At 39.1% G+C, this 25,840-nt stretch overlaps 1 protein-coding gene across 1 annotated transcript in view; it reads left to right on the forward strand.

The window, feature by feature from the left end:
* The first annotated feature begins 141 nt into the window (after positions 1-141).
* FRMPD4 (FERM and PDZ domain containing 4) overlaps positions 142-25,840 on the forward strand; it is a 403,801-nt gene continuing 378,102 nt past the window's right edge. The window contains exon 1 of the mRNA XM_077815620.1: positions 142-203. Coding sequence (XP_077671746.1) covers positions 157-203 — 47 coding nt within the window. The 5' untranslated portion in view covers positions 142-156. The remainder of the gene's footprint in view (positions 204-25,840) is intronic.

A 25,840-nucleotide genomic window follows, 5' to 3' on the forward strand; every position in this document is an offset into this window, starting at 1 on the left:
GCACTTAAAAATAAAAGCAACCCTCAGTTTATGGGGCCTAGAGGGCCCCTAGAGCTCTGCTTAAATTGTTCTTTTGAATCCAGGAATGGGCTTCTCAAGAGTAACCTGGACGGAGAGCAGGGGGACCCTGAGGAGAGAGGGTCAAGGTCCACAAGCATGAGCAAAGGCTTCAACCCTGGTAGATCTGTTCGCTCATGGGGGCTGTAAGTCAGAGATTTTTACTTTAATCATGTGTATGTATATGTAAGTGCTTTGTGTGTCTGTGCATAGTATATATGTAGATATATATGTAGTCAATACACAGGATGGTAAACAGATCTATTTAATTATTTTGCCATGCTTTTATCATATTCTTGGTAAATTCCTTTGAACTAAAACATTTCTATAAACTGTACTGAAGTATTTTGTGAATACTTTTGACATGTAGTGTAAATGTCTTGGGAGGCTGTCTGCACTAGTGACTTACCATGAGTTAACTGATGGTCAGTTATCTTAAGGGAGCTAACGCGTTTGTAAAGGCTATCATGGACGCTCTCCAAATGTTTGTTCCAGGGTACAAATGTTTGTGGTTTACTAGGAGAAACAATATATGTTTGTCTTCTGGCACAAAGATTTGGGGAGTGTTCATAGCCTTTGTCCATAGCCTTTGCAGCGGCGTTCCCTCCCTCTAGATATTTGGCAATCTGGGGCACACAAGCTGGTATTGGCTTCTCAAGCGCTTGATCCTCCTTTTTTGAGTGTTTTCACCTTTCTTTACCTGCACATTTTCCCTGCCTCCTCCCATCACCATGACTTAGCCGCACATTTTTGTGACGTTCTCTATTATATCATGACATTAAGCAAATAAACACATAACATTGGTGGGTGGGTGTGTGTGTGGGTGGGGGGGTGGTGGTGGTGGTGGTGGTGGAGGAATGAAGACAAATTTCTCTTGTCCTACTGTCTCTTTCTTTGTATTTTTTTATCCTGTGTTGAAATGATGAGGAACAACAAGGAATTTCTGTGGAAAGTCTATTGTAGTTTCAGTTCCATCAGCCATTACTTAAGTGACCTTCTATCATGTTTAATTTCTTACTGAATTGTAAGATTTGTTTTTTCATATACAGCTAAAATAATCAATAAAATACTATAAATTTGCTACTGTTTATGTTCTAGCAGATCATATTCGTGTAAAAATATTGCTTGGTTTTGCAATTAAAACACAAATGTCACATCCTCTCACGTTAGCAAATTTTCTTTTAAGATTTAGTTATGCTAAAGTGATATGAAGTATAAAAGCCTTGTTGAAAGTTACTAGCAGACTAAAATTGTAGCTGGGTCTTAGCAGAAATGAACGCTTCTATGGTGTTAACGTAATATTACAGATCATTTCTAACGAAACAACATTTGTGTAATACCATCAGCGACCTTTGTATCTAATTTAAAGAAAATTTGTACGGCTACGAAATGGAAGCTCTCGTATTATTTAATACAATGAAACATAATTTTGTTCTTTTTCTGTCGTTTCATCCACAGACCATGTGCGTTTGGCATGGATCGTGAAAATAAGAGAAATTAGAAGATTGTCAGTGTGTTATTTCATAGGTTAATTTTGCCCATCTCCCTACTTCATTCTGTGTTAAAACTGAGGCTCTTGAAAACACTTGGTGCCTCATCCACTGAACTCAGTAGGCCTTTCACCAGGCCTTTAAAATGGGAAAAGAGGGTAAACCTAGAAATCAAATAATGGTAGCTGCAAGATTTTTCAGATGTACATTATGCTGGGAGAGAGGTCAGAATTAAAATGGATGCCTCTTCCTCCAGTAACACAGCTACTAGGGGATGGATTTTCTTTTAAGCATTGCCAATTACATGAAAAACACACATTCAATATTCCACAGTTCTCTTCAATTAAAACTTGAATTCTGATTAATGGACACTGGACTATTTCCACACATAATGTAGTATTTTGGAGCAAAGATTTTGTATAAATAAGTCTTCTGAATCGAACAACCTTTGCAATTTAGCAGTTTCACATTGATTATGTGCTAGATTTTATTGCATAATATTTGAATATAGTGTATGGATGGTAGAATTTTTCCTTCTACAAAGAGCCACTGGAACATTTAAGCAAACTTTTTAAAGACCTAGCTTTTATTTAACTGTTACACACTGTATTTTTTCTTTCTTTCTCTGTATTTTAGAGTTCCATGGTACATGCAAGTAATTAAAAAGCTTTGTGTTCTATCATCATTCTCCTTTTTCTTGATTCGTTCAGTGATGCTCCCATGCATTGGCTTACTTATCAAAGCCCCTGTTTATCAAAATAATTAGTCGTGTGCTTGACTGCTTCACTGAACTGGGGCTGAAATATATTGTGTGTGTGTGTGTGTGTGTGTGTGTGTGTGTAGAGGAATGGGGCATGATGAGTAATAGGCTGATTACGGCCCTGATCCTGCAACCACACAGATGCTCAACTTCATCATCATCATCATTATAGCAAATCCCAAAGGGATGCGGTCTCTTTGCAGATTGAGCACCACCTAGATTGACCTTTGGCTAGATCCTTAAGGTGTCTGTTTCCATATATTCACTTTATGTCCATCACTGGCAATCTTGTCATGCCACCAAAGCTTTTGGCACCCTTGTGATTGCTGGCTGTGCAGATTCATTTCTTGGTACATTAGCTTTGGAATTTGTTGGTCCTCCATTCTAATAATATATCCATACCAAGAAAGCCACCAACTCTGAATACATGCTGATTGTTGCTCGATTTTATGGGTGATTAATAATATTGTTTAGATAATATGGGTCATAGACTCGCCAGTTAATCTGATTGGAAGATAAGGTTTTTGACCCAGAATCAGGGTACACAGAATTTTCAGGGACCTTTGGGATGTCTGACAAAGAAACTCACACTGAGAACAAAAGGCAGCTTTAAGCCTTTTATTGAGATAAATGAGCAGTAATGGAATAGCTATCAAATAATCAATTACAAAAGCAGTAATAATGTTCTAGCAGTACAGGTGGTATTATATACTATAAGGTTTCTCAATTAATGTATTCTCACCCTTTTTTGACAACCTGGTGATCAGAGAAAGGACCAGCCTTGCCTCTGGCCTGCCAAGAGACTTCGATGGTCCAGATTCCTCAAGTCTTGAGTGAGAGGTGAAGAACTCAGAAGAAGCTAGAGCTAAAAGCTATAGAAAAACTATAGAAGCTAACTTAGAGTTTACTTAAAAAACTAAGAATTAAGAACTAACAATGAACTAGCTAAAACTACCCAATATGGTGAGTTTCCCCTATTATAGGGCCTGAGCCCTAAGTGCCCTCCTTCCATGTCCAAACAACTTCCTGACCCATGAAAATGTTAGGGTACACTTACTCTGTAGGCTGGCGTGTTCGTGCATATGAATGACATATTTGTAACTATTAGAGACTATTAGCTCACCCTTGCCTCTGTTATTTCTGTTCTAGCGGGTTGTTTCCATGTTCTTTGTGGTGTACCTGCTAAGTCTGAAAAAGGCCATGAACTTGGGTGGCCTTAACCACCACCATGTTTTAATTTGCCCACTTATCTTTGTGAAAGGTCACACACATATATACTGTATACTTAAGCTCATCACCACCCATCTAGGGTAAAGCTCTCAATCATATATATGTTAACTTGCTTTAGCTTAACAAACAGGATATTGCCTGTAGGTTCTTTGCATTACAGTTAAAATACTCTAATATAAATTGATAAACCTATTATAATAACAAATAACAAACCTATAATGTAACAAATGATCAGACTCATAAGAAAAGATATATATGCAAGCAAGCAGGATAGCCCGATAGGCTACATGATGGAGGTGGTTGCTGAGTTCATCTTTGAATATCCTCATTTCTGATCTTGTCCAGCCACTTGATACGGGGCAGCTGACAAAGATGACGAGAATCAAAAATGTCAGTCTGTCGCTCTTCAGCATTCCTCAGTGCCCACGTTTCACTTCCGTACAATAGAGTTGGTATAACCATGGTTCTGTAGACCCACAGCTTTGTGGCAGGTTTCATGTCACAGTATCTCCACAGAGGCCACTGAAGGGTCCGAAATATAGCAGTAACTGCTAATATATATGTGTCCACATCTTTCAGACACCCTGCAACAAGTCTGTGATGCCGCTGAAGTATTTGACTGTTGTCATGTGCTCAGTGTCCCATCCAGACAGGTTAATACTGAGCTGACTGTAATCTGGAGCTGGAGGCTGCTAGATGATAATGACCAGAGGTGTAATTTTATCTGGATTAATAACCAGACCAATGCACGCTGCTTCTTGTCTGACCAGATAGCCTATCAGTTGCAGCAATTTACCAAACTGAGCCAACAACACAATATCATCGGCGTATGCAAGATCTCGAAGCAGAATGTTGTCCAGCTCCGTGCCACTGAGAGCTGCCTTTTCAAGTTTATCCATCAAGCGATCAATGTCAGTATTAAGCAGTGATGGTGATAGAACACAGCCTTGCTAAGCTCCTGTGGAAATAGGAAACCATGTTGTGTATCTGCCATTGATTTGAACCTAGCTAAACTTCATACACATGAGTAATTACTCTGAACTCAAAGGAATGCTGCACTTACATAAATGTTTGCAGGATTGTGGCCTAAAAAGGAAAGCTTTTACTGTATTAAAACCCAAACATCTTAGTAGTCATCAGAACTGAAAATATGAAAAAAGTACATGGTTTTTGCAAAGTATTGCAAGCAGTTCCTTTGGCTTCTGTTGCCTTTGGTGTGCAGGGTTTTTTGTCTCCTCTGACTTTATGCTGCTTGTTTACTTGTTGCATTTCTCTCAGTTTGGACAATGAAAATACTAGGTATTTTCAATTTATTTCTAATCTCTTGTACTTTTTTTGCTGTCACAATGTTGCACTACTTGGATTGAGTTTTATTTTTATTTTTAATTCTTTAAAAACCTTGTTTCCCAACTGGAAATTTTTAAACCTGTAATTGGATTTAGGTTTTGATATAGCTTACTTTAGCTAAAGCTACATTTTTGGTCCAAATTTGAGGTGCCATTGTCACTTTAAAAATGCCTGCGTCTGAAATCAGTCCAGGTAATCAGACATACCTTTCAACAGTGCTATGTTACAGCTGTGATTGCTTTTTGCTTCAAATTTTGTATAAGAAATTCGTAATTTATAATGGTCTTGAATTTATTTTAATGAGAAAAACTAAGTTGCAAACATGGGATCTGCTCCTACAAATAGTTATTAATTATCAGAGTGCTTACTACCAGGATTAATAGTAGCCTGGTTATCTTATTTTACTAATATATTTTTATATAGATCATGTAAAAACCCAGCCAAACAAAAAAATAAATAAATAAACCCAACTCTAAATTAAAATAACATTAAAATTGAAAAGTTAGGAACTGTTTGGACTAACATGCCCCTACACCATTAATTCAGTTCCCTTGTGTGTACACATTATGATATAGTCCTTAATTACGTGATCCCGTACTTCACTCAGTTCAGGTTGGATGGTGCTCACTGAATGGGCAACTGTTCAATATTTTCTTTTCTTCTCATTGTTCTGTGTGTGGACAGTTGACTGTGCACTATCCAAACCCTGCACTGAATACAGAATAATTAATGTCTTCATGGCTGTTTCTGTGGTGTTTTCACCATGCTATCTGAGTGCTTCACAAACACTTATCGATTTATCTTCACTCCTCTGTGATACTTGTGGAGGGTATTATTATCCTTATTTTACAGATGAGGAACTGAGAGATGAGAGAAATTAAAGCCAAGATTGTAATGAGTCTATTAATTTTTGGTGTCCAACTTGAAACAGTTAGGACCTGATTTTTTTCCGAGAGCTCAGCATTTTTATAACATTTTATACGTTCAGTGTGCATCTCCCATTGACTTGGTTTGCAGTTGTGAGCACTTAGTACTTGTGCAAATCTGACCCCAGGTGTTTCAAGTCAGACACCTAGAAAATGAGGAACACACAATTAGTGACCACCTGTGAACATTTTGGTTTAAGTGACTTGCCCAGAATCACATAAGAACTCCGGGGCAGAGACTGGGATAAAATCCAGTTCTCCAGGCCAGCATTCAGCTGCTACACTACAAAACCATCCTTTCTCTTCCTGCAGTTCCCTTCCTCATTCATTACAAGCCTCCTAACTTCTGCAACAAATGAGGCTGTGGTCCTGCAAACAACAGCATCCTTTATTACAAGGTCTTGATTCATTCCCTGAGCACTATCCATTCTGTGCTCTAAATGATGCAGGATGGTGAGTATGTAGTATCTGATCATAATGTATATGTACAGTGGGGTCACGGTGAAGTTGCACTGGCAATCTTGATTCTGGATTTTTCTAACTTTTGAGTGCTTGTTTTGGCAACCTTGATTTTGCATAAAAAATGTTCTTTTAATATTCTTCTTTTTTTATGTAATTTCCTAATATTTAAAAAACAAACAAACAAAATCCTGAAAGAACAAATTCCATCACATAGAACAACTACACTGATCCCCACATTAGTCATCAGCAGCACTGGGTCCAATAGGTTTACTGCACAGACCCTAACTACTTGAGCTAATGGGGTAACTGACAGCAGTAGCAGACTCTTAGCTTCTGGATGAGCTGCTGTAGGGGGATGAGACACACACTTTGCCAGTGAGTTTCACACACATTTTCTGACAGCTGAGGAATGTTGGGTTCAGTTCCAGATTCTGGAGAAGAATGTGTTTAGTGGTTATAGATCCTTATGCACCATTATCCTCTGCCCTTATCTATCCCCTCTCTCCTCCACTGCTCCCCTCCATTCTGCTCCCTACCCCTCTGCATTTGAGTTAGGCTGCTTCCTCCATCTTCTCCTCACTCTCTTGGTCCTGTGCTTTCAATATCCCTGCTCTTAATTCCAATGCTTGGCACCACAGCAGCCTTTAGCAGACAGGAGGGGCAATTACAAGTAAACTCTCTGATCAGCCTCTGCAACCTTGGGATGGAACGTGCTCAGTTGTTCCATAGGGATGCACATGGTTAATTTGTTGGTATATAGCAGATATGTGGGGATGGAGCATGCTTTGCACAGACAGAATCACTGGAGAATAATACTGATAACTTGTAACAAACCTAACATGGGCTACAGCATTTTTTTTTAATAATTTTTTTTGTAGGGGTTATGACTTGACCAAATCTGGGTGGATTTTCATAGGGATGGCAAAAGGCACATACCTGATACTAGGATGTCAACATCCTTGTCAAACTCCCAAGTCCCTGCTGTGAAGCATGGAAGTGCTCAAGCTTCTCAGTGAAATGATTAACCCACACTAAAAAATTCTTCCAAACAATATAATTTTACCTCTCCTCGTTCTCACAAATGGCCCAGAAATGTTTTAGCTGACACTTTCCATAACAATTCAGTTTGAGACAAACACATAGCATGGAAAATTTCAGACCGAACTCTTAAAAGTTTGGCAAAGATTTAAGTAGCTGAGAACAATGTCATAATGGGAAGCATTATGGAATAGCCAAATCAACGTCACCTTTAATTAATCTAACAAATTAGTGGGACATCTGTCTCTTGGATTTTCATGTTAAAATAGCATCACTCAACTTTCAGGACCTGTAGAATCTCTGCATGTCAATGTTTGAACTCTGACATTTCATCCTTAGGTGATACTGCATTATTATATAGTGCATTGTCGTGCCTTCTGGAGCCACCTATGTGAATAGATGATATTCTGTGTATCAGTTTCATCCATAATGAGGTGTTTATTTTTTTTAAATAACAGTGACCATATCCTTCCCCAGAGAGAGAAATAAATAAATAAATATTTGGCAAATAGATTCTGTAAAGTGGAACGAATATGATCCATGCTGAACTTTACTGTGACATCTCAGATGTTGTTGTCCATTCATATTCAGATTATAAACTCCTCGTAGTAATGTGAGTTATAAAACCAACCTGTAGAACAAAGATGATTGTAAACTAACATTGGGTTCTAGTGATGTTGCAAATGTCTTGGACTTAGTGTTTCTGATATATAATGTTGGCATGCCAAACGTCATGATAATAAATAGTGTCATACAGATAGTATAACAGTTTTGTTATAGGTGGGCCCTCAAATCTGCAGCAAGCTCCCTCCTCCACTTCTCCCCTTGGTCTGATATAGCCCTGGTTTGTTGGTCCCTAGGGCATGCTGGAAGATGCATCTGTTTGGACAGGGTGCTTTGGAGAGCAGATTCGGATGGGGTTAGATCTGGAGGGACTAGGAAGGGAGATCTGTTGTCCATTTAATTTTGTTTTTGTAATTTTCAGGCAGGGGCATTTCCTTTTTTCAACTCTAAAAAAATATAAATCCATTGTTGAGCTGGAGCCAAATTCTCTCCTTGCATGTATGTGCTATGTGAAGTCAATGGGAACCTTATATGTTTTATCTCATGCCAGCATTTTGGGCCTAGCTATTCACCATTCCTTTGGTTCAATTGGGTGCAAGTGACAATTTGTAGAAAAACTGAGTTTGGACGAATAAAAGAGATGGTGAGAGTTGTTACTGGAGTAACCTGTCAAGCAAAGAGGACTGGTATCATATATGAATCCAGTCCAGGTCATGCAATTGACTTACCACAGATAGGATTAAATGCCAACATGGAAGCTAGTGGCACCTGTACTACAGTGCAGTACAGATAAATCTGAAGTGGGGGTGTGGAAAGGGGAAACGGAGCCTTCCCCCCCCCCCCCGCACAGAAATATTTGCTGCCTCCACACACAATAACCGCACCTACTGGCAGAGTTGGAAAATGGGTCATGGTGGGGATGGAGGAGCAGATCTAATCGCATCCTTTCTCAGCTGCCCCGAACGTAGTCCCTGGAACCAGTACTGACCCTTCCAGACTCGCCTACAGCTTAAATATACCCTCTCCCAGAACTCCATCCCTGTGGATGTTCTGGGTTCACAGGTTAACTCTTTAAGGGCATGTGATAGGTGTAACACACAGAATGAATTTTAACACACCATTGCTCTTAACTGCATATGAAATACACAGATATAAACAAAACTAAAAAATCCCACACACATTTTTACCACTCCAAGGCTTCTTTGGGCTGGGGTTAGAGTCCTCTGGGGTTATCCAGGGTCCTTCTGCTGTAACACATAGCTTGTCTTAATCATGGAGCCTCTCTCTCTCCTTCAGGTCAGCTTGCTTTGAGCATGGTCAGCTTGCTTCTTCAGCTAATTTGAGCATCGCCTGCTAGAAAAGCATGTTTCTTTCCTTGTCTCCTGCCCAAAGCTTCCCGAGTCTCTCTGAGTTTGTTTCACTACCACACCTGATTCCTGTGACCTGCTGCTGGTAATTCTCCAGTCTCCAAACCCCAGCCTCCTGCAGACTAGCTGGAGGAAGTGGCTTCTCCCAACTCCAGCCAGCCTCCTTAGTAAACCAATTAATTGGTCAGAGTAGCTGCTAAGGTTAACTACTGTCAATTATATCTAGTCTGGGAGAGAGATGCTTACAGACTTGTCGGCAAAGGTGAAAGCACATAGACATAGAGACATTCCACAATACAGCAATTTTCCTAAAAGCAACTTCACAATGTCACTGAGAATTCGTAAGTTCCTCTACCTCACACAGTAACAGAAATAGTGAACTGTTTTTTCTCTTTCTCTCTCACCCTGGTCACACAGCTGCATTAATCCTGAATTTTACCTAATGCCAAAAATTAAAGCTTAACATTTTTTCCTGCATAATGCTTTATTATTTTAGATATACCTTTGCTCATTTGAATTGTGCCTGGAAACCCCCTGGAAACATTCTTTTCCATATTGCTAATACTTTGACAGAGACAGTTTTTGTCTCAGAGAACAGTCTTGCATTAAAGTCTCAATTAGCAACCAGATTCCATTGTGAAATACATCAGTATAAATTAATGTCATATTGTGCTACGCTATGTTTGCCACCTGTTCAGAGCTTGCTATCTCTGGTTCCTAACCTAGACCACTGTGTTTTAGCAATGCAAGCTTCACAGTTTCCTGTGCAAATAGGTTTGTTCCAGACCCACAGTATAACAATGTCATTTTAAGCCACTGGGAAAAAAGAGAAAAATGAGTGAAGGAAGGCAAATGTCAGAGTAACTTGAGGCCAAAAAATGAGCTTTGAAACTGTTATTGAGGTAATTCTGCAAAGAAAAGTCTGTCTCTTTTGAACTCCTGTATTCTGATCCTGTCATGTTGCACCAGTACTTGAGATATGAATATGCAATTGAGACACTGTGCTTCATCATTAGCAGTCTTGATGCAGACTTCAATAGCATTAGGCCTTAGGTGAATTAAGTCAGTAGAATATTTATTATTCATTTCAAGGCTGCAGAATCAGGTCCCAAACCAGTGACATATTTAGCTGTTCCACAGAGCATTAAAAAAGGCTATTTAGTCCATACCAGAAGCAGCAACCTCCCTGTTCTCAGTCCCTCAACCCTGCTTACATGCACAAGAAAATTAAATAAATCAGATTTAGTTAATCTGAATCAATTTGTCAACTCTTTATGTACTCAGATTTGAAAGCTCCGGATTAACATACCAAGGGAACAAATATATCAAAAAAATAGTTACCACTTCACTCTTTTTTACACCTACTGACATACATTCCAACACATGTACTCTACTAGATAGCAGTTGTATGTATAAGGTCTTGTTGTACATGTAATGAACACACGATAGAATCTGATTGATTAAGAAACAGATGGTGCACATTTTTTCTAGAGATCTTTAATACATCAGTCAGGATGTGGATTACACACAGAAAATATATTGGCACAGAAAAGAAGAGGCAATTTGGCAGGGTCGACACAAATGCAGATTAAAGTGTGCAAGCTCTACTGCATATGAGAACCAGAATAAATAACTCATTCATGTTCACCGAACAGACCCCAAGAGCTATAACTGGAATGTATGTGGATCCTTACATAATACATGGTAGCACCCATCTTTTGGCAGGAGGCTGATTAGTTATACCCTTCATTTTCAAATAATTATCTTTTTTGTGATGAAATACTGGGATGAGGAGGAGAGTAGGAGGAAGTCTTATAGATTTTAAAAGTTGCAAGAAAATGTGAAATCTCAGTGCTGTGCAATATCTGTTTTCCCTTAAACCACTAGAAAAAGGGGCATGTGTCTCCTTGTCTGTAGGAGAAAACAGAGCAATCGTAATGATTAGTGAGCACATTTATAGACTGGAGTAAAAAGACACACATGGTCTGAGTAAATTTTTGGCATCTACTTTACAGGATATAAAAGTTAGACTATCTCCTGCTTTGGAGTTCCCCTTTCTTGTATTTCAGAGCAGTGTGTGATTAAGGTCTGTCACTTTACCCAGGCAGAGATAAGGAACAATATACCACAACAACAAATCATTTGCGTAGTGAAAGAATGTGCCTGAGCTCTCAAAGTAAGATTCACACAAGAATCCTGAAACAACTGGAACGTTTTCATGCTGCACAAAGGTTGTAATTAAAAATAAAGCCTTTTCCTTAAACCCTTTACTCCTCTCAATTAATTCTACCAGTGTCCTCCTGCCCAGAAACTAATGCACACTCAGTAGCTCTGTGACAATTTGGGGAATCGGTCTGTACAACACGATTACACAGGAATGCTGAAAATGACTTTGTAATGAACTATTCACGTTTTGAGGGAGATCAATCCTAGAGATGACCATAGAAACCTTTTAGGGAACAAAGGTTTCCTCATTCCAGAGTGGGCTTGTTCCATGGTAGAGGTGCGCCCAAAATGAAACCTTGCCTCTGCTTTACCTCTGAAAAAATTTAACAGCCAAACTGCAGGTTGTGCCGATCTCTTTTCCTTATGATTTATTTTCCAGTGTTCTGTCCAGTCTTGATTTGAATGTCCCAAGCCCTTGCACTACAGCCACTTTCCTTTGGATGCTATTATACCATCTAATCTAGATCTCATTGTCCCACCTTTATGTCCTCCCATTTCTCTTCATATTGTGGGATTTACACACTTCAGATAATTTTAGTCTAATTGCTGCATTCTTTGTATGACAGGAGTTGCTGTATACCTAATGGAACAATTTCCTGCAAAGCAATCGGGAAACAATTTAGATTCAGAGGTCAGTTCTGTTTTCTTCTGCCTTATCTCTTGGCAGATGTATGCACATGGTACAGGTGGTGATAAGAATGAATATCTGGACATGTCAACATAGGGACATAAGACATTTTATTTCAGTTTGGGAAGCATAGGTAATATGGATGAGCAGTGTCAAGCTAACAGCTGTACTAGGAGGTATGGGTATAATGTAAAAGCCTGAAGTGCCAGAATGAGGGCGAATTATGAGATGAACCTTCTCTTTGGCCCAAAATAATTATTCTTGAAATTAATAGATGTTGTCAGTTAGTGTTAGGTTCAGACATCAGACAATTTGAGTGTATTTGTATTAAAACAATATTAAGACTAATATTACAGAAAGTTATTAGCAAAGTTAAATTTTAGCCACATTTAGTATTGACCAAAACTCATATTGCATCCAAGCCACACTTGTTCAAATTTATAATATTTGAAGCAATGAAAAAGTCAAAATGTGGATTTGCTGTAATGTGCATGTGAGAACTAAAACCTGAATAAAAGCTTGCCTTCTGAGGAATAATTTTACTCCTATCCCCCATTATATAAAATCAAGTGAGATAATATCAGTGGAATAGCATGTTGTCACAGGATAGTGGTCTCCTGCTGCTACATAGAAAGGGTGAAATACTTAGGGGAATTATGTGTCATGGAGAAGCCAAGATATTTATTTCCAGTGGAGCAGTCACTGATCCTGTGTGAATTTATTAGTACTACTTTATTTATCTTATCAGTACCAAATGATTCATAGAGTTTAAGGCCAAAAGAGACGATTTAGGTCATTTAGTCTGACCTCCAGTATTTCGCAGGCCATTACATTTCACGCTGTTAAGCCTGTATTGAGCCCAATAGCTTGTGTTTAAGTAAAAGCATATCCTCCAGAGAGTTGTCCAATTTTGATATGAAAACTGATGGAGAATCCACCATTTTCCTTGGAAGTTTGTTCCAGTGGTCAATCAACTTCACTGTTAAGGCACAAGTCTTATTTATTTTAATTTTAATTTGTCTGGCTTCAGCTTCTAGCCATTGGTTCTTGTTATGCCCTTCTCCACTACATTAAAGAGTCCTTCAGTAACTGGAATTTTCTCCCTGTTGAGGGTACCTATACACTGTAATCAAGTCACCTCTCAGTCTTCTTTTTGATAAACTACACAGATTGAGATTTTTAAGTCTCTCATAAGACATTTTCTGCAGCCCTCAATGTTTTTGTGGCTATTTTCTGCAACTTCTCCACCTTTTTAAAATGTGGATGCCAGAACTGTTCACAATATTCTAGTATCAGTCTTACCAATGCTGAGGTAAACTCACCTCCTTATTTCTACTCACTATTCCTTGCTGTCCTCCTCATTATTTATCACTCTGCAAATCTTTGTGCCATCCACAAATTTTATTAGTAGTGATTTTATATTTACTTCCAGATCATTGATGAAATATTGAATAGTGTCAGGCCTAGGACTGATCTTTGTGGAATGCCACATGCACCCTATTAAATGATTTCCCATTGACAACCGTTTTTTGAGATCTATCAGCTAGTTTTAATCCATTTCATGTGTTTTTTACGGATATTGTTTAGGGCTAATTTTTTAATCACTGTCCTCTGATACTAAGTCAAATATCTTACAAAAGTTTAAATATATTACATGTATGCAATTACCATTATCAACCAAACTTGTAATTTCCTTGAAGTAAGTCAGGCCTGTCAATCAAATCTACTCTTTGTAAAACCATCTTGACAACCTTAATTATTAGAGCTGGTTGGAATTTTTCCAATGGAATATTTTTCCATTGGAAAATGCTGATCTGCAAAAGCAAAATGTTTAGTGAACCCAATTTTTTTTTACTTTTGAGTCACTGAAATTTTTGGAATATTTCATTTTGGTTTGACCCAAACAGAACTTTTTCACCACGTTTTCTGAGAAAACAAAAAAAAATCAGCTGTTTTCCCATCTCTGCTCCCTTCATTATACCTTGACTGTTTTGTCTGATCTAACTTTTAAAGTTTCACATGCTAACTGAATGAAAAGGCTAAAGATAAAATTTTCAAAAGCACCTAGGTGACTTAGAAGCCTAAGCTCTAAATCACAGATCTGGCTATTCAGTAAATACACTGAATGTACATGGGGTAATGCTGAAGCAAACTACTAACATATGCTGTACAAAGAAAAAATTGGTGACAACATTATAATTTTAGCAAAACAATGAATCTAAACATCTAGTGCAATTGTAGGGAGATTTTTAAAACCAGTGTACAATCTACAATAAGTTGGTATCACTTTGAAATATAAAAAGATCCCATAAAGGGCATTGGATGGGTACACCATATTGTTAACTTCATGGATAGTAGAACCTAAAGCTAGTGGAGTCCATATAATATCCTCTATTCCAGGGGTTCTCAAACTGGAGGGGGGGGGGTTGAGACCCCGCAGGGGGGCCTGAGGTTATTACGGGGGGTGGGGTGTCACGAGCTGTCAGCCTCTACCCTAAACCCCACTTTGCCGCCAGCATTTATAATGATGTTAAATATATAAAAAAGTGTTTGTAATTTATAAGGTGGGTCACACTCAGAGGCTTGTTATGTGAAAGGGGTCACCAGTACAAAAGTTTGAGAACCACTGCTCTGTTCAATACATATCTCACTGTAACACTTTTTTTTGTGTGCTTTGTACAGGCTATTTTATATTTTGTTTGTCACTTTTTGAAACATTTTTGCTTTGAAATCTTTAAAAATGAAAAGTTCAGTGATTATTATTCTGACCCAGTACTACTTACTGAGTAATGACCGTGATTACAGAGCTAAACAGATCTTGCAGAGAATAGCTGATACAGACTAACATGGCTACCACTCTGAAACCTGTTTTGGTTTCACATTTCCTCGTCATTTTGAATCACATCAACATTTTTTGTCATTCAGTGTAAAAATAGAAATTGGTAATTCTGGGAGTAAGATTTCAAAGGAGCAAATGCAGTATCTAATACACCTCAGTTAAAATGGAGTCCTTTTCACCCAACATTAGTTTGTTTATCGTGTACTTCTACTTTAATAAATGTCTGAAAATGACACCATCAGAGTCTGTTTGTTGTGTCTCGGTGGTTTTCAGAACAAATTTGCACAAATTATTTAAGTAAAATGTTGTTGTTTTTCTAACTGTCCTACTTGCAAACTGAAGCTGAGCTGAAAGTCACAGTGTATTATTGCTGATTTATACATCATCATCATCATCCCTGTAAAAAAGATTCTCCCAGGCCATATTTTGCTACCACATCTTCAAAGAAGTGGCACAGGTGTAAGGGAGGGCGAAAGGCAGCATTGCAGTTGGAACTTAACCATTGTGTTTATAGAGTGAACTGGATTGCATTCCTGGTCATGCACTATCTCCACAACTGTGTTTACTCTAGAGGAGGAAAGTCAGCGTAATGAAGACCTAGTAAGGGTTAATGGAACACCACAAGGTAGGAGTATTTTCAGCAAGTGGAAAGAAAGTAAAAATATTGATTAGAATTGTAGGTAGGTGTTACAGTTAGTGAAAGGACTATACCTAATCTGGACTGAAAACTGCATGAGATCTGAGGCACACAACTAAAATTCTTGTACATGAATTCAAGGAGTCTGGAAAATAAAAAAGAGGACCTGGACCAACTGGTGCAGGAGATCAAACTGTATATTACAGGGATTACAGAAACATGGTGGAATAGCACTCATGACTGAAATATAGATATTGAAGGGTATGTGCTGTTTAGGTGAGATAGGAATAAAGGTAAAGCATTTGGGGTCGCATTGTACATCAACAAAGCAGTTAACTGTAAAGAAATAAGTGATCATTTGGACAAAAGAGCCTGTTTGGGTCAATGTCACTGCAGAAGGATTGTAAAAGAAGTTCTATTAGGATAGAGACTGGAGAATAAATGCTACTAATACTGGTAGTTCCGGTTATTCCTCGATGCGATCGACGAAGGTTTTCTTCATCACTGGACCATCATGAGGTGATACAGTTTTAGACTAGGTTCTGGTAAGTTGTAAGGAGTCATAGAAGAGCTGGTCATAGGAAATACCCTTGGATCGAGTGATCAAAACTTGATTCAGTTTAAATTAAATGGAAGGATAATCAAAACCAGAAAATGAACTGTGGCTTTTTATTTCAAAAGGGAAGATTTTTGGGAATTAGTTAATGAAATCAACTGGCTTGAAAAGCTCAAGGACTTAAATGTGGAGGAGGCTTGGAAAATCTTCAAATCAGCTGTACAAAAAACTGTCTGAAATTTGCATCCCAACTGGATGAACCCCTTCAAAAAGGTTATTAGGTGTAAGCAGAGAGCCTGGAGGGAATGGAAAAAGGGATTGATCAGCAAAGAAAGTAGTATCTTGAAGGTTAGAGAATGTAGGAATAAAGTGAGAATTGCTTAAAAAAATCAAGCTGCATTCACTCTTGCCAAGAAATTTAAAATAAATAAGAGGGTTTTTTAAGCTGTATAATAAAAAAGAATAGCAGTAAGCCACTTTGGAGTGTGGATGGGAAGGAGATTAAAGATCATCTACATATAGCCCAAACACTAAATGAATACTTGGTTTCAGAAAGGGTGGTGATATGGAACATGGTCATGAAGGCAGGATGGCTGATGGAAATGGTATATAGAAATAGAAATTCCACATCTGAGGTGGAAGAAAAAGAGTTTAATGTGCTCAGATTGTGCAGACCAGATAATTTCCATCTCAGAATACTGAAAGAACTGGGACATGAAATTGCTAGTCCAGTAGCAAGAATTTTAAATACATCTATTCATTCTGGGGTAGTACCATATCACTGGAGAATAACTTATGTCCTACCTGTATTTTAAAAAAGGGGAAAAAATGGGATCCAGACAATTAAAAGACCTGTTACTCTGTCCTCAGTATTATGAAAGGCTCTAGAACAAATTGTGAAGGAAAGGATAATTCATTTAATAGAGGTAAAAGGTAAACGGGATGTTATGCAACATGGGTTTACCTCAGGTATATCATGCAAGACTACCTCAGTTTCTTTCTTTGAGAAAACTGATTTTTTAGATAAGGGAAATAATTAGATCTAATATACTTGGACTTCAGTAAAACATTTGATACAGCACCACATGGGAAATTATTAGTTAAATTAGAGATAATGTGGATTAGTACCAGAATTGTAAGGTGGATAAAGAACTGGCTAAAGGGGAGAAGCTCTAAAAGGTGGATTGTTGGATTAGAGGGAAGTTACTAGTTGAGTTCCTCGAGGATTGGTCTTGGGACAAATCCGATTCAATATTTTATTGATAACCTTAGCACATAAAGCGGGAGTGTGCACATGGAATTTACTGGTGATAGAAAGTTGGGATGCTTTGTCAGTACTGAGGAGGATCAGAATATTGTACAGGAAGATCTGGATGACCTTGAAGACTGGAGTGACAAATGGGATGAAATTCAATAGTACAAAGTGCAATGTCATGCACTTAGAGTCTAATAGTAATTTCTGCTGCAAGCTTGGGGGCTTATCAGTTGGAAGCTACAGGAGAGGACAGAGACCTGGGTGTCTGGGTCAATCATGGATGACTAAGAGCCACCAATGTGATGTGGCTGTGAAAAAGCAAAATGTGATCCTAGGATGTAGTAGGCAAGGCATTTGCTGTAGAGATAGAGAAGTATTAATGGCATTGTACAAGGCACTGGTAAGACCTCATTTGGAATACTGCGTACAATTCTGGTCACCCATATGCAAGAAAGATGAATTCAAACTGAAGCAAGTGCAGATAAGAGCCACTAGGATGATCAGGGGAATGGAGGGCCTATCTTATGAAAGCAGACTGGAAGAGTTGGCTAGTTTAGCCTAGCAAAAAGAAGACTGAGAGGGGATATGGTTGCTCTGTATAAGTACATTGGGGGTGGAGGAGGGGTAAACGACAGGAGGAGAAAGAGGTATTTAAGCTAAAGGACAGCGTTGGCAAAAGAACAAATAGATATAAACTAGCCATGAACAAATTCAAACAGGAAATTACAAGAAAGTTTCTGCAGTGTAATTGTAGCTTTGTTGGTCCCAGGATATTGGAGAAACAAGGTGGTTGAAAGAAGGTGGGTGAAAGTGATATCTTTTATTGGACCAGTTTCTGTTGGTGAGATTGTGTCTCTCATCAACAGAAGTTAGTACAATAAATGATATTACTTGACCCACCTTGTGTCTCTAAGAAAGTTTCTAACCATCAGAGGAGTGAGGTTCTGGAACAGCCTCCCAAATAGTAGTTGTGGGGGCATAGAACTGAACTAGTTTTAAGAGAGATGGACAAATTTACTAGTGTGATTGTGTGATGGGGGTGGCTTGTGATGGTAGGGGGCAGGGCTCAGTAGCCCGGGGCTCGCTTTCAGTTTGTCTTATGTTCCTAAAAGCTCATGCTTCACGTGTCATGAAGGGAATTCCCCACCTCCCCCCCCCCCCCCCCGCAACTTCTTTTTGTGTGTGTCTAGTCTTCCATGGGCTGTAATACTTTTGGCCTAATTTAGGTTGTTGGGTTTAGCGTGTGGGTGCTGGGTGGTGTTCGTGGCCTGTGATATACAGGAGGTCAGACTAGATGATCTGATGGTGCCTTATGGCTTCAGACTCTGACTCTGGTGGTAAGAGGAGTGAAAGCTTATTTCTCACCAGTGGAAAGAGAGGAGCAAAGTTAAGTGTTTTATTTTCCACCTTTTACAAACAGATCATGAAATCATATGCAAATAGCTAGCATAAAAAAATAGACAGCAAAATGCCTCCTAAAATGTATTTTAGTTGATTAATGATAAAAGAAAAATGCAGTATTATCATACTGGTATTGCATTGCAATAAATTTGATCATAATCACATTAAAATGCAGTAATTTATTATGGACTGTCACAGGGGGCCGAGTGTGTCAAAGGGGGCTAGCTGTCTTAGCCCAGTGCAGGACTGGTACACCCCATCACACGATCATCTGGATTCCCTGTTGGGTCAAGCAGTTGCGATGTGGAGTGAGGTGGGGTGTCCCAGTCAGTCTGGGCGGTCATTGGGTCATCTGCAGTGTAGTCTGGGTCCACAATCCCAACAGCCTGGAGAGACGCCAGTTCCTCAGGATTTGGCTTTTGCCTCAGGGTTTAGCTCAAGTTTGCAGCATGGTATGTGGGGCCTTGATACTGATTTTTAAGTCATTCTCCACAGCACTGGAAAAATCATGTGTGCGAATAAATTTTGGGGTTTCACTATTTGTCATCTTTGAACAATTTTTCTGTTTTCTGCAAAACTCTAAACATTTTTTTTTAAATTCTAGCTTTTCTGTACACCGTGTTACTTTGTAGTCCCCTTTCTTGTGGTAAACAGTTTCTAGCCAAAGATGGTAGCAAAGGTGTGACCCACTCTTCTCTTTGTTTGAATGAGAGGTTCATTACAAATTATTGATGGTAATCCAAATCCTGAAGAGTTTTTGGCACATGCGTAGCTTTAGTCATGTGAATGTTCCCATTGACTACTCATGTGAGTAATCCCACTGAAGACTCAACATGTGCCAGAAGTGTTTGAAAATGAGCAGAGTTATAATTGCTCACATTACCAAATTATGGTAATGCCAAAAACTAACAAGCTGGAGTCAATGCACACTCACAACTATTGGGAAATATGACACTGTTGATCCCTGCATGAAATCCCATTGCTAAATGTGTTAGCTGCATTTATGTTCCTGGCCAGTAATGGTAACTGCCTTCATGCTTTATTCTTTCCTTTTTCCAGGATGGTGTCTTTGCATGTTCTTCAGAAAGGGACTTTGAGGTTCTCTTATTATCTGTGGGATTGTTCCTTTTCTATTTTCCAACCTCAGGAGCATCTGGAAGATGGACAAACTCTTTTCTTTTTCTCTTCACTGTCACCTGCTGAGAAAATGGTCTTGTACATACTGTGCGATATAAACCTTGAGTCTTGCAGATAATCCTGCACTATCCAATTTCTTATACTTTATTGATACTGCCATTGGAACCTTGGTCTTGGGGCCCCATCTAGCTCAACAGTATGAGAACTGAGCTTTAAAAGAACATGGAGTTCAGAATCTAGTTTCTCAACAATTTATTTTTCATGCACAGTGCGTGTGTGCATCCATACTTTTATATAATATAAAATTAGTACTTTGTTCTAACACAGTGTTAACTTCCCAGACTAATGTCCCCCCCCCCCCAAAAAAAAAAAAAAAAAAAGCCCTCCACCAGGCTGAAAGTAAGCATAGTCTTGGGCATGTTCCTAAGGAGGGTGTTGCAGGCTTGTGGAACTTTTTTTGCTAGTCACTGTGCTTCCCTGGAGGAGAAGGTGCTGCAGCAGAAAACATGAAAAGATGAAGGAAGGCAGATCCTAGTGGTTCTCTTTCTCCCCCTGTTTCCTCCTCTCCTCTCCTGGTGAAGTGTTTCAGGTACTGGTATTGGCTTTCTACATCATGGGTAGTGATGAGGTCATCCTGGTGGGCCCCATCCTCTCTACAGTAGGTAGGTGAAGGGGATGGTGCCAGTGTGCCCTGAAGGAAGTGAGAGAGAACCATGCTAAGGGTAAGTACACGTGCTCTTGAAATAAATTCTGTAATAAATAAAAAAGGCAATATACTTCTAAAATGTTTTATTAAGTAATATGTCAAAATATCATTTCTGAAATATCCATAATTATATTTGCATCTAACTATACACATTGCGAAATTCCCTATTTATTGTGTCTTAACGACTTGTAGAACAAATGTGCATGAGAGAGTTTTGTTTTGTTTAACCTTTGTACCTTGCAAACTCATCCTGGGATCTGAGAGTCAAAATATATTTTCACTTGCATACATGCAGCCCTCCTGAAGGCTAATAGAGTTGTACAGGTATTAGCAAGGACATAATTTGGCTACAGTATTTTTATTTTTGGTGATGTGTGAGAAGGATGGAACTCAGCTTGACTCTGATTCCACAGTGAGTTTGCCTGGCTAACCATTAGAAAACCATCACTCTTTTTGTGAACCAGGCCATTTGATCTTAGTCAGTGAAACAGAATAAACTTCAAACCCATTAATGTCTTTTGAATTGTCAGTGGTAAGAGTGAAGCTGCACTTTACACATGGTTCCAGCAATATAAATTTTTAAAAATGGAAATCACTAAAAAGAATAAGAAATAGGTACTGTCCTGCTTATTTATTCTCCCCCAAAAATTAAAACAGAAATTGATAAGAATAAATTTTTTTTTAAAGTGTCTTGAGAATCAAAAGGCACAAAGTATATAGAAGACTGTTTTTAAAAATAAATCCAGCATTGTAAGAGGTAAATTAACTGAGGTAGAAATCTTACCCTATTTTTGCAAAGCAGTGCATTAAAATTAAATTGTTTCCCTATCATTGAGGCAAGAGGGAACAAACATTTAAGGGGCAGTAAGGCATCTTAAAAAGCTGTCTCTAGCAACCGGCTTGATCTTATTAATTGATAAATTAAATGTGCAGTTATAGTTCATCTCAGGATTCATGTGAGGTTTCATTTACTATTTTTGCATAAACATGTCTAGTGAGTTTTAACACAGCATATATTATCACTTGTAAATATTTTAAGATTACTCTTTTCTTAATGTGGTGTAGTGCAATGAATCCCATGGTATGCCCCTCCTTCCCTCCTCCAGCCTTAGCTTCTGCTGAATTATGTATTCAGCAAGAATGAAGTGTCAAGGAAAAACCAAAGAATCTCTCAAGTTTTTTACTTTATTTCTTAGGGCTCAGAAAACAGACCATAAATGTGTGTGTTTTCACCATCAGCAGTCACAATTTCTGTTATGGCAGAGAGGCTACTTATGTTTCTTTTAACTTAGGGTTCTTAAAAGAAGTATAGGAGAAAGGAGATCAGAATGCAAACCCAAAAGGCACTCAACTCAGATTCTTTTAACAGGAAAATTAGGATTAATACCATATTAAATAATCAAAATCTACTTAAACAAGCATTCATTTAACACATTTATTGAAAAGAACACTTTCAGAGAGTACCAATCATTAATGTCTGGGCAAATAATAGTAGAACCCCCATTAAACTCACAATTGATAAGGGAATATCGCAAATGAATATGGATGGAAATATGATGAATATTCAAGCAGTTGAAAGAGAGGTAAATGAATGAAATTGTTTGTGCAGCAGTTTATATTCGTTCTTTATGCAGCAAACTTCTTATGTAAATATTTGATGGAAGGAATACATTTTAACCTGTTAATAAAAAAAGGTTTAAGTGCAGGAAAGTGGTGTGCATAAGAGCGCTAAATGTACCCAAGACAAAGTAAGGTAGAACGGGCTATTTAAAACAAATAGGATGTCTGTCACAGAGCTGTTTGAGATGTGCCAAATACTGAGGAAACAAGCTGCTCAAACGAAGAATAAGAAAAGGTCATCCGCAAAAGGAATTTAGGTGAGGCTGTTTACAATGAGATAAGTTCATGCAAAGAATAGACTTCTGAAGGCAGCTATAGGCAAAACTAGTGTAAAATACATAAAAGAGGAGCTAAACAAATATTTGGAAGGGACAATGATGTGTGACACAGCCGCTCATTTAAACAAATGGACAGTCTTGGATTAACTAATTGTTTCTCTTCTCAGCTCTAGAGTTGTCTGAAGGTAAAATATGTTAATGACTTTTACAGATATGGTTTGCAGTACAAACTTTCAAACAACTTTGGGAAACTGGCAATATTTTTGTGAGTGTTAGTCAATGTAATTTCAAAAATTGTCTGTCTTTCTATTTGCTTGTACTTTGAAAATTGTACATGTGAAATGATTTCTTTGAGAACCTGATAAAAAGCCAAAAAACCTAGGTTATGGTGCAAGTCTTTTTGTTAAGCTGTGTCAATGGTATGTCTAGATTAGGATAAAACACAGAACAGGCTAGCTAGCACATTCTAAAACTCTAGTGTAGACTTGGCAAGTTGTACTTTAGCACGTGGTAGTTGGTCATGGTGAAGTCTTGTCAAGTCTACACTAGAGTTATACAATACATTAGGTAGAACATACAAGCTAACATGTTCTAACTCTCTTCCCCCTCTCCCACTGTATCTTTTATCCTAGTTTAGACAAACCCTAGATGTGTACTGGGAGTGCCAAAGTAAAATCCTGATTTCCTTGACAGAGTGTTGGGGCAATGATATTCCTGCCATGACAGTACTTTCCCCCCTAGATGATCAAATGCAATGTGGTCTGCTTGTCTAAACAGATGAGGTGGCTCTTTGCTATCCACTATAAAGAATGAATTAAGATTAACACCAGACATTTCATCATTAGATCTAATTGAAATTAACATTGCTTTGGGTATATAACGCTGGACATATTGTATCACTCTCCTTTATACCAATAAAGTATTCCAGTGGGCTAGTATAATTGATTCTGAAACTTTTGACTCCTGACAAATGACTCTCCCTACCTGCTATTTTCGTGTGGTGGAGTGGGAGTGGAGAATCATATGTAAGGGCAGCCTTTTGTATCATGACCATATGTAGTGTGATGCCCAGGCTGTTCGGTTCATTATTTACTCCTGGGGAATTCTGTGCCACTGAACTTGTGCAGAATTCATGTCCAGCAGAGAATTTTTCCCTCCACAGAAAATGCATTTCTGTCTTTTGCCCACCAAAGGTGACTGTGGAGCCAGAACAGCCAGCTGACTGGCAATAACAGCTAGCAGCCTTCCTGTGGAACCAGGTTAAGAGGCAGTGTGGGGCACACAGGGCTGTGGGGATGGTCACAGACTGGGGTTCAGAAGAGCTAGTGGGGGGGACAGACTGTGGCATGGGCTCAGGAGCTAGTGAGGTGACAGCATTGAGCCAGAGGCTGGATGGAAGGAGGGTTCCAGGGCCACATAGGGACAAGGGGGTAGGAAGGCTCCAGGGCCACATGGGGACTTGGGCAGATGTGCCTGATTGAATGGAAGAGGGTCAGCATCAGCCAGGGTTTGCATGGGGAAGGCTTCCCAACTCTCTAACAGTCCCTCCCCTGCCAAAAGAAAGTGTTCCATACTTCTCCCACCCACACCCAACAGCCTACCAGGTTCACTCCCAGTCTACTTCCTTTTCCCTCAGGTCATCTGTTACCCCCGACTCCCACAAACTTTTGCACGGCTTCTAAGGGGTGCGGGAAATACATTTCTGTATTGTAGTTTAAATAAGTTACTCAAAGTTCTGTATTAATATTGAGGCAATAGATTCCTTACTAGGCATCTTTCTTTTGCTGACAGGCATTTTGAAATAAATTCTCAAAATAATTGAAACTGGCATGATTATATTGTGTTATTTTGGCAAATAAAATATGCAGAATTTTGCAATATTTTAAAATATTCTGTGCATAATTTTTAACTTTGGCACAGAATTCCCCAACAAGTAGTGATTGCTCTTTGTGTTTAATCGATCTTTCCAGGCATTTATACAATGTTTATTGCCATGGTATTTGAATGCCACATACCCGTTTGTTTTGAGTAGCTTTATTTATTTATTTATTTACTTATTTAGTCTGTAACATTATGAACAAAGTGCCATAAATGGCGACCATCTTCTGTCTTGTTGGCCCTGGAATGTTATCTTTCACATGATGCTGTTTATGAACTGTTGATATAAAATATGTCAAGTCATTTCTGAGTTTTGACAAATGGGTTGTTATCATGGGTCGCAGGTGGAGCTCCCCTTTGGGAAGTCTAGCCCCCAGCTCTACCCCTTCTGCCTGTGCCCCCACCTGGGCTGGACCCCTGACACCCTTGCCCCCCCCCACCCCCTGCCTGGGGGGAGCAGTGAGCAGCCCTCCTTGGCCGGAGGTGCCCTGGGCTGGCCAAAGCCTGGAGGAGCCCCGACCCACCTTTGCTTGCCCGGAGGAGCCCCAGGCCAGCTGCAGCTGCGCAGCGCCTCCCCTCCCCAGACCTCAAGCCACCCGGGAAAAGCCACAGCATTTCTTCCAGAAGACAAATCTGAGCTTTTGATATGCCTGGCCCATGCAGGTGCTGAGGCAGCTGAGGCAGTGGTATCAGCTACTCATCTTTCTGGGTTCATCAGTAACCTCTCTGGAGTCAGGGAGATTACTGATGAACCCAGGAAGCTGAATAGCACATCCTGCCTCCTCAGCTGCCCTGGAACCTGCATAATAAAACAAAAACTTCCCCACCCAAACCCGCAACTGGGCTCCGGTGGCAACATCAGTGCCAGGGGAGTCAGAGCCTCCCCTGGCTTATTATATCCGCCACACATGGTTGTTGTTTAAAGCTTTATATATACTTGTTGACTGATGCACTCACACTGTCATCCTGCAGTTTTGCTTGTTTCTGGGAGGATAAATGATGAAAAACTTGTCTCTTTCACCAACAGAAGTTGGTCCAATAAAGGATATTACCTCACTCACCTAGTCTCTAATATCCTGGGATAGGTTATTTAGGTGCATTTTTAGTTAGTTAACTGTGATAATAGTAATAGTGAATATCACCAACATTTGGTCAACACTCAAACTAGAATTTGCAGATAAACATAGCAACAGAAGAATGTTAGGTACTGTAGATTTCAGAGTAGCAGCCGTGTTAGTCTGTATTCGCAAAAAGAAAAGGAGGACTTGAGGCACCTTAGAGACTAATTTATTTGAGCGTAAGCTTTTGTGAGCTACAGCATCCGATGAAGGGAGCTGTAGCTCATGAAAGCTTATGCTCAAATAAACTTGTTAGTCTCTAAGGTGCCACAAGTCCTCCTTTTCTTTTTGTGAGGTACTGTAGAGTGCATGTGTATACA

Source organism: Eretmochelys imbricata, chromosome 1 (genome assembly GCF_965152235.1).
Source record: "Eretmochelys imbricata isolate rEreImb1 chromosome 1, rEreImb1.hap1, whole genome shotgun sequence".
NCBI lineage: Eukaryota > Metazoa > Chordata > Testudines > Cheloniidae > Eretmochelys > Eretmochelys imbricata.